Source organism: Aplidium turbinatum, chromosome 1 (assembly GCF_918807975.1).
Source record: "Aplidium turbinatum chromosome 1, kaAplTurb1.1, whole genome shotgun sequence".
NCBI lineage: Eukaryota > Metazoa > Chordata > Ascidiacea > Aplousobranchia > Polyclinidae > Aplidium > Aplidium turbinatum.
In genome coordinates this window covers 21,805,927-21,819,648 of record NC_137472.1, presented here as the reverse complement: position 1 = coordinate 21,819,648, position 13,722 = coordinate 21,805,927, and the positions used below count along the sequence as shown (strand labels likewise).

Below are 13,722 nucleotides of genomic sequence, written 5' to 3'. Positions count from 1 at the left end.
AGCCATGAGCCTTTCCTCCCCCGGTCGGAGGGTGCTAGAGGCGGTTAACCGGCCTTGCCTACATGGACTCCTTTATGAAATAGGAACTTTTATTTTAGCTATAATGAATATTGAAAGACTTTTTTTAAGAACGAAAATTTATAATAGCTCTGCAATTAACATTTTAGGAAAGCAACATAAACATAGCCTACTTGTTTAGAGTGACTGAAACTAATCTTTTGCATCTGAAAGTAAGCTTTCAGTGAAGATATTAGTGTTAGTAGCGCTCTGTTCAATGAACCACGTTAACGTAAAGTGCAGAGTTATATTGACCTAAGCGCAGTGACCTTGTTCGCAGTTATAACATAGAGTATGTGTTCTTAAGCTCAGATGTACACTCTGTGCAGTATAATTGGCCAATTTCAATACAGTTGACTACGTGGCACCAACTCTCTACATTTACAATCAATGAAAGATAGGCCACATTAGTTTATATTATATTAAATCTTAACAACATTTGTTCAAATAACAGCATACAGGTAGTGGACCGATGTGGACAAGAAGATTTCGTATACAACATGCTGGCTGCGATCGACTCCACTCGCCAATTCCTTTGTAGAGAAAATCGCTGTCGCGTTTGTGACGTGATGGATTTCACGTTGCTTTGCGTCAGTGTACGTCATGACGCAAAACAAAAAAGGCAAGTCAAGATTTGACGCAATATAAAACACAACACGAATAAGTTGAAGCTCAAAGGTAGAGTAGCTTTGACGATGAGCCATCAATCTTAACAGTTGAATGTTTTCGATTTTTGAATGTTTGCTGAAAATTAACGTCTTTGTATGTGTTTGGTACCAATTTATGAGGTAGCGTTTAGAGTCCCCCGTGTCGATAGCTTGGACATGAAGCTAGTCTAGTGATACTTATGTCAGCAGTTTTTTAAACAAACTTATAGAGATGTTCTGATCTTGAACAGTGTGGAAGATGTAGAGATTCTTCATTGATCCGTTTATGAGCAGTTTATGCAAAAATGAAATTAAAAGGAAACAGTAGGTTATTGTGCCATGCTTTCTTCTTGGTGATCCTTGCTCCACCATTGCTCTTGTGAAGTTCAACAACGAACGGTAGCGTAAGCAGAAAATTTGTTGGGGAGGTTTTGAAAAATTATTTAGGCCTACGTATAGCCAGGTTGAACTGTCACTATAGCAACCTACTTTTTCTTCAAGCCATGTCACACAAAAAAGCCATGATAAGCAATAAAATGTAAAAAAGTGATTGTTAAGATGAGAAAATTAAGGAAAACGAGGTAAATAAAAACATTAAGATATAAAGTTCAATAAGCAAGGTTTTGATCCACAGAACCTCGCCCTTGCGTCCGACACTCATAACAAGGGAAAAAAACAGGACGGAAGAGTGGAAGGATCAGAATGGATAAAAAACTAGTCTATGATTACATTTGCATATATGCCAATGTAATAGGCCTAATATCGTTTCTAGCACTAGTTGCAACGTTCATCTGAAAGACAGTGAAAGTAAAAGTAAAGACAAACAAGTTTATTTATTGCTTCACTGATGTTTCGTGCACCATGACAATGCACATCCTCAGAGCCAATAACATATAATATAAAATTTACAAAGTTATATACTGCAGTCTGCAGTGCAGTTGAAGGGAAGATAAAAAAAAAGGTGAAACATACATTATTAAAAGATGTATGAGCGATGACTTTCCACTTTAGATAACGTAAAATTTAGAACATTTCTTTGCAATTTAATTTCGTCTCGTAGGCTATATTCTGTTTGTCTCAACTGCTTCGATATCTGGTTTAGGTCCTAATGTTGTACGTTTTACGTCATCTAACGTGGAAAGTAACCTCTTATCTGTTCAGATATTGTATTTAACGTTGTAAGCAAGTTACTTTTACATAGGCGAAATAAAACAAACTAAATGACAGGAACATATCATGAATTGAGTCCAGTTTATAGACAGCAGTACCCTAATTGCTCTGCGATGGAAGGAATGTCATTCGAAAGCGAAGAAGGATTACAGTCCGAACCGGTAAGTTTGGATTTTTAGCAAAGTTAATAGGCGTAAATAAAAAATTGCTTGTACTAAATCTAATCCAAGTGTTCTAACTTTAAAGGGATACTAAAGGAAAAACCTGACTTGGCGATTTTCCACGTTCTTTGTGTTTAACATGCTACCATAAAACGATTTTCAATAAAATTTTGCCCCATTGCGGTCTGACCACCATTGCGCGCGTGCTTTTGTCAGAGCTTTCAAAACGAAATTGGCCTGAGCAGCGAAGCGTGCGACTGTACAGTTACGTCACTACAGACTATAGCAATCAGCTAATCGCGCAATAATTGTTACTGCGGGCGATTTGACTGTAGGCTATGTATGTATGTACATTAAAACAACACATTTCAACATCAAAACATCAGACAGTTTGCTCAAAACATCAGATGTGGTAACGTGGCTTTTGTTATTGCTGTCTTTAGTGACGTATTCTCGAGCAGTGTTTGCACATTTGGTTATTTAAAAAAAAATTAAAATAAATGAAACATTGGACTTTGGGCCTTGCCAGCGCCATTGAAAACGAATTTTTTTCGGTAATTTTTTTTGAAATGTATTCTTGAATGTTCAGTTTACTCATTTTAATGCTTAATTCCGGTTTGAAATTTTCATTTAGTATGCCTTTAAATGTAAAAAAATTCGAAGCCACTACTTTTATTTTCACAAAATGTCTACTACCAGGCCAGCGAATAAACAAACACTTGCCCTTGTTCTGTTGACGTAGGCTATCGTTCTCCTGTGGTAGGATGGTGGGTTCGAGGTGCCACAATAGAATAAACAAAATGTAGGCCACATATTTAACACATGATGGTTTGCAATTTCATTTGCTAACTTCAACAAGATATTCCATCTTTTTGTGCAAACATAGCTGCTAATTAGACCGAACCAGTGGCGTAACCAGGGGGGGGGGGGGGGGTTTGGGGGTTGCAACCCCCCCCTTTGGCACGCGTGTGACGTCACGATATTGAGAATGATGCTTTCAGTCAAAAAAAAATTGCCTAATTTTAAACAAAATTGCATTAAAAAAGCGAGTTTTGCCAATACCAAACATTCAAACATCTCAGCCAGGAATTAGCAACAAGAAAACATAGAGACTTAGCTTTATTTCCGAAAAATGCCGAAGAAAACATGATCTTATCCTTTTGCTATGCCACCGGACAGTATCATTTTACAGGAATATTTATACCCATATTTTTGTTGAAAATGCTCTCAGAATGCACCAAATTCAAAGTAATTTTTCAAAATTTTCAGGGGGAGGCCCCCCAGACCCCCAGCCGCTGGGTTGTCAACCCCCCCCCCCCCCCTTTCAAAATTCCTGGTTACGCTACTGAGACCGACGTAATTTTTCCTTATGCTATCGGCTAATACATCGATTAATGTCAACCTTGTTATAGTTTCTTAAATACGATATTTAATCATTTCTCAATCTTTTGTTGATAAACGTCTACCACTAAAACAAGAAGAACATTTGACTAAAGAATCTTTCGCTTTTCAACTATCAGTTTTGTTTAGATATTTGCGGCGAACAAAATTTAGCTTTGATACATTGATTCATCGTCTGCAAATTGTGAATCATAGTGAAAAAAACAAACAAATTATTTCTTTTCATAAGATTGGGCGATTTAAAAATGTTCCGTCACTATTACGATTACATACAGTAGTTTTTGCTTCTACACGCCATGAAAAGTGATTATTAATGGATAGATTGATTGTGAAATTTTTATTTTAGTAGGTTAATAAGAAAATCACTCTGTAAGATCAATCGTGACATTTTCCTGTATGCGACGCGTAGTCATCGACTTCTCATAGACTAAAAAGTTTTAAACGTCTGAAACTAGATTTTTTAAAACGAAAGTTTGATTTGTCTCTATTGATGGATCTTTGATTTCCCAAAAGCAGACCAGGTTTTTCCTTCCTGCTGCTATATTTAAAAAAAAACATAATATGTAACATATCGTTTCTGTTGTTGCCTCAAAATCATGTTCGATTATAATTCTGGGCAATGAAATCACCTTCTTTTTAGACAAAGGCTAAAGTGGAAATGTATAAGCTTTTCTTGAGTGTTTAGTAGCTAACTTTCTCAAGAAATCGTGCCGTGACAAATAGTAAGGATTGATTAGCCTGCATTCTATTTTCCAGTGGGAGTCGATTAAAACATTCTCTACAACGTTCATATAAAATTCCGGTCTAAGTCACAATCTTTGTGATCAGATGGGGCCTTATTTACACGTTTCTGCTAGACCACGGCGCAACTATAGAAGTTATTCAATCTCGAAAGGGCACCGGTTCGACACTGCTCAAGAGCATGCGGCTGTGTCTTTGGCAGGACACTTAAGGCATGCCTGAAGGACAAAGGTGGACACGAAGATTGGCTTTCTTGCCTTCTCGTCCACTTAATCTAAATCTTCAACCACCAGGCGTCAGCCTGGATACAACAAAATTTACGTAACAAGAACCGCAAAAGTTCTTCTCTCGCTTGGCGGAAAAAACGAGAGCCATCAACAGCACGAGTTTAAATTGAGATTACGTAGCGAAAACTTGTTTTGCTGAAAGTTTGTTTCGAACTTTATGATTCTATATCAGTTTCATGCTAGCTCACTGCCGGAATATATTATTTGTTGCATTTTTTTTTTTTTTTTTTTTTTTACGCGCAACTTTCAGTCTTGTAGATTTATGTTAAGATTTATGATGGATGATTGTTAAAAACAAACGTAGGCATAAGCTGTTTGAGGAAAGAATTAAATCTACAAAACTAAAACAAATTGAAAAAAGAAAAAAGAACTTAAGAACAAAGAGAGAGCGATTCAAGTTTTGAAGTATCTCTGATCTAGACCGTCTAGCTCTAGCTAGTCAATCGCCAAGCTAATATTTCAACAACAATAACAGTATTCAAAATAAAAGTATGACAAAGTCCAATTTGAAATTCTTGTGTTGCAGATCGCGATATTGAACCCTCTTCAGTAGGCTACAACTTTATCAACAACATAGTACAGTAAAATTTACAGCAGTTCCTTTAGAAAATGACTAAAAATGTTACGTGGTTGCCAAGAAACAAATTAGTCTGCGAGCAGTAATAATAACAATTTTTATGCAAATTATGAAGGTAATTAGGTCATACATTACAAAAGTGAAGTGATAACATTAGGGAGGGGTTCTGGAGAAGCAAGCCATCCTCGCACAAAAGTGACTCAAAATTGCCCTATAACGTGATCCACAAAAGATACAGTCACAATCAATTAATATGCAAAATTATTTTGCATAACAATAACAGTGTCTTTGAAACAATTGAAATCAAATGCACATACAGTGTGAATCAAAGAGTTGTTTATTTGTATAATCGTAGTGATAGTGAATCGTATCTGTTGTTGAAATCACACAGCTGACCGAAAATTCTCGTTCATGCAGTGTGGCCAGCTTTGGTGTGCTGACGTCAACAGCGATGCACCACGCGTCAATAAACCGCTGCGAAATTGCTTAGCAAGAACGTTTCGTTCGGTTGTTTGAGCCCTAGAACTGTGTAACAAAGAATAAATTTAGTTTTTCAAGGTGTTGCGCAAGTTAGGTGGTCACGCTTGTGGTGTTTCAACTTTTAGTGTTTGATTTGTTGCATATTAATTTGCAATTCAAATGGGAAGGTAAAATAGTAATTCGAACAAATCATAATGTTCAACATTCAGAATTAATCTTAAAGTACTTATTGCTTAATTAATCTTAAAGATAAAGCTTTGGTAGAGAGTTTGCTTTGTTGAACCATAGAGAAATTTTCTCTAATCTTAAAGAATTAAACAAAAAGTTCTCAATGAATGGTTTTGTTTTGTCGGATGATGTAATAAGTTATCAAACACACAATTTTACATTTGTGTAATAACAATGTAAGTTTTTATTGCTGCTCAGCGCTTTACAAAGCAGACAATAATATTCAAATCTTGAAGTACCGAATTGAGGAAAAACTTTTTGCAATTTTAAGTCGATTCGTTATTCCGGATATCTGTATAGTGTTCACATTGATGCAGATATTACAATCTTTGTCGTGTATTAGCAATACAATTCCAATTCTTTTTGCTTCACAAACGTTCTATCAACTCCGATGTTTCAGAAGAACGACCGTTAATGGACTGTATATTGTGCTTCTTTGTGTAGTGTGCCCAGTACATGACGAAACATTTTGTAAACTCAATTTAACGTGCATTAATTTGTAAATCAGAATAGCAAATTTCCACTTTTTTTGAAATTATGTAAAAAAACTATTTGGTTTTGAAAATATATTGCTGTGTTAACCTACTCAGCCATTTAAAAAGATACGTTACAAAATTTCATTTTTTATTCGAAAAAAAAACAAAAAAAGCTGAGCAAATGTTTATTTATTGATGATATTTTGACTTTATTTGCAGTCAGCTGTACCTTGGCCTAGATAGATTTGTAAAAGTTTAATATTTAATTGCAGACTTTCCCACAATACACGTTAACAGAAGCTGACAATCGTCCTCCCGAGTACTCTTCCCCACCGCAACTGCTTAGTGATCAACAAGAGTTTGCACCAATCAGCAATTCTCAATATTCTGTCCCTATGCCTAACGCTTACCAGGACAACCAGTTGCATGTCAACGACCTATCATCAGTTGGCAATCGCCAAGATCTGCAATGGATCACCACAAGCACCACCGACATCGGGACGCACAGTCCATTAAATATGTCACCACGACTTACACCGCCTGTGTATCTCAGTGAACTATCGCCCCCTGATCGCTATAAGCACCAGCAAGATTCTATCGAGGACGGACTGTCATCAGTGGCAACCATAAGCCATTCCCAACTTGGCAATTCTTTTTCATCACCGAACACAAACAGAATATCACCAGTTATTGTTCCTAACAGAACCAAGAAAGCAAATAACCCAAACGCTCCGACCAAACCAAAGGGAACTCCTGGTAGAAAAAGGAAGTTTCAGGACCACGAGGTAGGCTACTAGACGTTTGTCAAATCTGTTTTTGAATATTTTATTGCTATTACGTAGTATAGGCTACTATTTCTGCTGAAAATAAGTAAAAAAAATTGTTGAAGTTTCAAAACGCACTGACAGAATGCCATGTTTTTAAATCGTTATAAGCAAAGCACAGTAAACTGACGAAGTTAATGTTACATTCTCTAAAAGTGTACATTGTAAGTTACAACAGACTACATTTCTATGGACATGTGGGCTTTGTAGGACGGAAACTTTGCTTTAATTTTTAAATTAAAAATAAGCTGCGACATGTTCGTACGCTCATCTTGTCATGGCCAAGCAATGCTTTTTTTAGTGCCACGTTAGTCATAAAAATGAATAGGTCTACACTCTAGACAATTTCGCAATTTTCCAATCAGGCCACTGACATCTCACATGTGGCGTAACATTTTAAGGCTTATTTATTGTACTGTAAATCTCCCTCCCGTAAATATAAAATAATATTTTTATTATGATATTCTAAGTTTTTGGTTTCAACAAAATTCATGTCTCTTAGCTCACACCAGCCGAGGCAGCAAGACGTCACATTCGTCGAGAGAGAAACAAAGTAGCTGCAGCGAAATGCCGAAATCGTCGCCGTGAGCTTACTGATCGGCTGCAAGGAGAAACCGGTCATCTTGAAGATCATCAAAATATGCTACAGCACGAAATAATGTCTCTTCAACAAGAAAAAGACCATCTTGAGCATATATTGGCTTCTCATAGCCCCAATTGTAAAGCAGGTGAATTGGTTGGTGGTTCTCCTATGCTGCTCCGGGAAGAATCAAGAGGTCTACGAGATGAAAGAATGTTGCTTGCTCAACCCGAAACCATCCGTGACTATAACACTTGCTCTGATGCAAATCTTTATTTCAGACAACCGCAACCCATTTCCTCAAACGTTGTTGGAATAAATCTACCTGCTGTCCATAGTGATGTTCACTGTAACAACTTTAATGGAGCGCAAGGGACAAATGCTAATATGGCAACAAACATATCGAGCCAATGTCAAGTGCCCAGTACTTGCCCTAGCATGACTGAAACACGTTTCACTATGACCTTGGATGATCTCAACACACTTGGAAATACTCCTTTGAACATTCCCATTAGTCCTTTTTCTACTCAATCTCAAAATAATGGTGCATATGCATTCCCCAATCCTCAAAGCCACCAAAACTTGTCAACCGGGACATGTTTCAACATCAATAAATCTACTGGATTCAACTATCCAGCTTCTCAGACAGTCAATTCACCGCACGTCGCATCGATGCAAGCATCTTTCAATCGCATGGGAAATCCTCTACGATCATGCTCCGCTGCACTCAGACGACGATCTTCTAGTGAGTCGCATCAAAGTCCTGATTCAGTGAAATCTCCCAAACTTCTCTCACTTTAAGCTGATTATTTTGATGTGAAAAATATTTTAGCGTCCATTATTGCTGCTAGCTTATTTACGAATACTACGTAATTGTGGTACCATGAGACCATTTGTTTAGCTTCCATTTGTAAGGTGCAATTTCGTCATTTTTTTATTTACTGCCAATTTTCATACTTCTATTTTTTTAAACTTATTTAACGCGGAATTGTTGTTTACGCTGCTTGGATGCTTTTGTTTTTAATTTAGGTTGCTTGGGTGCTTTTGTTTTTTCAGTGTTTGCTTCACGTGTCTATTTGTTTATAACTTTTTTCTATTAGACTTCATTACAAACAGGTGATGATGTTTTCCACATAAATGTTTTAAGTTTTGTAGATGTATTCATAAACTGAAATAAAAAGTTCATTTTTTTAACATCCCACTGCTGCTTTGTGGTGGTTTCACCTCCGTTTGCGAAACGAACGTAAGCGTAGTTTGAAGCTGCATGAATTAAGTCCATACTGGCTAGCACGAACATGGCGTCTCAATAAAACCTTTTAACGACATTTTAGCCAAGTAGGTATCGAAAGACCGAGACTTGAACAACGCTGAAAATTAAACAATCCCTTGTGTAGTGTCACGTTTGTTGCAGTACAAAGCCCAGGGGTGTCCAAACTACGGTCCGCGGTCCAGCTTTTATTGGCCCGCGGCAAATTTTGAAAATATAATTGAATATGACCCGCACAAAAAGCTTGAGTTCAACTCTGTTGCACTTCTCAGTTTCAACACTCGATGGAGTCAGCCATGGAAACAGTACTTCGCAACTGTTACCGCTACCAAACAAAATTAAGCAAAGAAAAACTTTTACCGCGAGTCACCAGAAATGGCAGTACCGAATAAACAAAAATTTAAACAATAAGTGAGTGTGGAAAATTTCAAACAAGGTGAGAAAATGACTATTTTTTCAAAGAAGTGTTATCTCGCCAAACACATGTGGAAAAAACGTTAACTACAAAGCCTATTTTTTCTGAGAGGGTAGTCCGTTTGAGCATATGTCCGGAAATAGTCCAATTAAGTGGGGAAAATTGCACAGAAAAATTAATTTAGATTCGAGACTAGCGAAAAGCGGTCCGATTAAGCGGGTAGTTCGATAAACGTGGGCCAATTAAGCGGAGTTGATTGTACAGTGCAGGACTACTCAACTGGCGGACCCCGGTCCGAATCCGGATCTTTTGGGTGCTGATGGTGGACCTTGAGCTTTTGGAAGAATAACCTCATTGCCACGTTTCAAGGCTTCTTTAAACAGATTTCTACTGGGAAGAAGCAATTTTTACTGTGATTATCCCAGTTGCTGAGAGGCTTTGACTTTCAGACTCCCCAACACTTTCTCAGAAATCTAATTCGAGTTACATTTTACCTAAAAAAATGGTTAGGTACAGATAGTTTAACTTTCGTCTTTCGTGGTTGCGTGTGAACAAACTGATTTACCGGACCGCTAAAAATATTCAACTTGTCAAACTGGACCTTTGTTAAGATTAGTTGAGTAACCCTGGTATAGTGCAACTGAAAACGTTTCGTGACTGCCTTCCTTACAATATACACTGTTAAGTGGGAAATGTAATGTGGCCTGCTTAGACTCACAAATAGCTAGGGCGATTTTTTGTCACTAAAGTTGCTTTTTTAGTTGTACCAATTAACAAAAGAAATGTAGAATCAAAATTTCATGGTTGTGAGGTCAACATTTAAGAAGTTATAAAGTTACTAAAAGTCACTTTTAGTGTTTTTAGGTTCCTACTTTTCATTCATTAGGTCATTTTATTTTGCATACTTTTTGCCTAATTCCCCTATTTATTTATCTTTTATTGCAACTGGAAAGACGAATTTACATTCTATGTAATGCCAAGACTTTTAATATATTTTCTACTATGCTACGGAATTTAGGTTTGCACGAGCCCATGCTTGTGGTCACAGCAGTAAACCATAATATCTTCGTGGGAAAGTTGTAACATAAAATTCCCGGATTCTTCGTCTGTATGCGATGACACCGAAAAAATACTCTTCTGAAAACATCTTTCAAGAATTGTACTTCAGCAACAAATAGCCAACAGGCTGTCGAAAATAGAGTGCAACGCGATACACCACTAAAACTTGTCACCACGATACAAATTACTTGGTTAAAAGACGGAAATTTCGTCTAGTTAGTAAGCACAAGCAAAACAGTTTTAATATTCGACCAACTTTTCAAACGACGATTCTAAAATGACGAGACTGACTTGAGATATTTCAAATGCACGAAACCAGCTTCTGTGACGTAATAGTTCATATGCATTGTAGTTGAATGAGTTTCGCTTTTAGCAGCATGATCGTTGCTTACTTCACATGCATTGTTATGCAATTTCACAGGTGTTGAAACAGTTTGTGCAATGTTTTACACGTCTTACGAAGTATGTTGCAATCTCTGCTCATTTTTTAAAATATTCCATGACGTAAGTTATGTGACGTTTGATTTGTAGAACGATTGTCCGTAACATGGCAGCCCCTAGTTATGACGGTCTGACATGGCATAACTAAAAAAAAATTGACGACAATCGTGAGCCAATAAATAAAAACACGCCATAACTAAATTGTTTGAATCACTCACGGTTAGGTTAATACGCAAATACAAAGGGCATGCAAAGAATGAACAACAATAAGAATAATACACGACAATACATGAAATTGGTACCATAGGTACACGCTATATACAATGGTTGCGATAATAACCGACTGTTCTGGGCTCAGACAAATGTCGGCCACCGCAGACAGAACTAGGCTCAAACCCTAACTCTTAGGTGTTCTTTACCGGGACGAGGCACGAAATATCCCTCAACACGTAGTCTACTTTCACTTCCCCCGTACTCTCATCATAGTTGCAAACGGCAACTTTAGCTCTCCGAACCACAGGCTTCCCTTTTCTAATTTGTGAGACCACTTCATGCACCCTCCCAAGTTGATACTTCCGGCGTTTACCAATGTCTTGGAGAGAACCCACCACTACAAGTTGACCAGGCTCCAAATTCTCGGCCATTTTTAACCATTTTTTCCGTCCCTGAAGCCCTGGCAAGTAAAAATCTATCCATTACTCCAAAACTGCTGAGAAAGTGACAAATTGGTTGGTTGGTGATCGTGACCACATGATCGTGACCTTCTTAGTTGGTCACGATCATGTGGTTTCCCAACAGCACAGTATGGGTCTAAATATGGGGTCAAAAATGAGGCAGGGGTGATGACAGTAAATTCCCTAGAGTCGTCACTCAAAGGTACCAAAGGGCGTTCGTTCACGATCCGAACGGCACTGCTCGTGTACGTAAGCAGTTCAATAAAATTGGGCTTGCGTATTGAAGCGTCCAAAATGTGAAAAAAGTACTTAGTCATATCGGCCACGAAACCAAATCTACTAAGCCGAAATCTAGCCAAGACATCTGCCAGAGGGTTTAACAAGTCAGAACAAGAAAACATTACATCATTAACACAAGTTCCTCGAAATTCAGACTTGCCATCATGAACAATGCGCTTTTTTAATTGTGACGTCACAAAGTATGATAAATACCACTCAAATCCTTTTACATTTCTTGCTTCAACAGCACGCTCAATATAACCATTAGATTTAAGATCCTTCATGGTGTCTGTAAGGAAATCACGAAGTTCAGGTTGTTTTAAAGCCTTCTTCCTTAAAGCAGCAGCTCTATCCAACGCCAACACATAATTGTTAGGTAAATCAATATCTTCCTTCAACGGTACAGGTATCTCAAATCGACCATCTTTCAACTCAATATTCGGTTCAACAAGTTCTCTAGCCAAAATGTCATTGCGAGACAATTCACAGGTTTCATTTTGAAATAACTTTATTCAGGTCTGCTATTTCCATATCACGAGACTCAATTTTACGCTGAAAGTCAGAGATGACGTCCGACTCTGAAGACGTCTGCACTCTGCACACGTTAGCAACGCTTTCATCTAAGGGTGACTGTTACGGACAATTTTCATATCAAACGTCATATAAAACCTTTCAGGTCTACTGAATCTTGGCGTCTGACGTAATGGACTATTGCTAAAAATGAGCGGATTGCAGAGTCGTTTGCAGGACCTGTGAAGCATTGCAGCTGCAGCATAGCATTGCATCATCGTTGAATCTTTAATTACAAAACAGCTGTAAGCCAAACTTGAGCAGGTGTGAGCTAGACTTGAGCAGGTGTGGGCCAGGCTTGAACTGGTGCTTGAATAACTTATCATTGCCTATCATTATTACGTCACAGTAACTGCCTACGTGCGTTTGAGATATTGCAAATTATTTTTGTCATTCGTAAAATTGTTACTTGAAAGTTGGTCGCATATTTAACTGTTTTGCTTAGTGCTTGCCAGCTGGACCAAATTTCCGTCTTTTATCCAAGTAATCTGTTTTGTAGTGACAAGTTTAGTGGTGTATCGCGTTGCATCCCAATTTCGACAGCTTTGAGGCTATTTTTACACAAACACAATTCTCGAATAGACGTTTCCAGAAGAGTGTTTCTTGCGGTCATTGCATACAGACGAACGAATCCAGGAATCTTATGTTACAATTTTCCCACGAAGAGATTATGGTTTACCGCTGTGACCATTAAGAATAAAAGACGTTACTCTGTCTAGTGTTTGGTACAGAAGCAAAATAATAAAAGACGTTGTTGTCAGTTGGAACTTAGAAGCACAAAGAAAGAATAAAAGACGATCTTGTTAGTTGGTAGGCTACAGAAGCAAAATAAGACGATCTTGTTGGTTGGTAGTCTACAGAAGCAAAAGATTAAAGCCGTTTTCTTCTCAGTTGGTACTGAAGAACTTCAAGATAAAAATTAAAGGCGTTTCTTTGTTGGCTCTTTAGCAAGAAAAATAAAAAATCTGAAGAAGTTTATCATTTCATCTGGAAGCAACATTAACATTCATTAGCAAGAAAGAAAATTAAAGACTATCGATCTGTGCTTGAAGATTCAAGAGGACGAATCCAAGCAAGTTTTGTGAAACTTTAGGACTTCATATACCCCTACAACTACGGTATTGTGCATTCAAATTCTTTTTGTATTCTTACGGTCATTGCAGTTAAGTTTTTTATAACTACTGTAATAATTTTGTGTGTTTGTGTAACTTAATTTTTTAATTGTTAAATTTAGCCCCAACATTTAATATGTCTACACTCGGTGGTGACAGGGACTCGGCCGCCGTCGACTCGACTGAGTTTAAGCCTGATGATGTTCTTTGCGGTCGGGCAGGCCATTCTGGGGAGGGACCCAGTAACGATGAGGCTAAGTCAGTTCGAGAGGCCCG

At 37.7% G+C, this 13,722-nt stretch overlaps 1 protein-coding gene across 1 annotated transcript; it reads left to right on the top strand.

Moving 5' to 3' along the window:
• The first annotated feature begins 861 nt into the window (after positions 1 to 861).
• LOC145774521 (uncharacterized) lies at positions 862 to 8,830 on the top strand. Its single transcript, XM_082585781.1, has 3 exons — positions 862 to 2,035; positions 6,498 to 7,010; positions 7,552 to 8,830. The coding sequence occupies exons 1-3, from the start codon at positions 1,925 to 1,927 to the stop codon at positions 8,428 to 8,430; spliced, it is 1,503 nt and encodes a 500-aa protein (XP_082441907.1). The 5' UTR covers positions 862 to 1,924; the 3' UTR covers positions 8,431 to 8,830.
• The last annotated feature ends 4,892 nt before the right edge of the window (positions 8,831 to 13,722 follow it).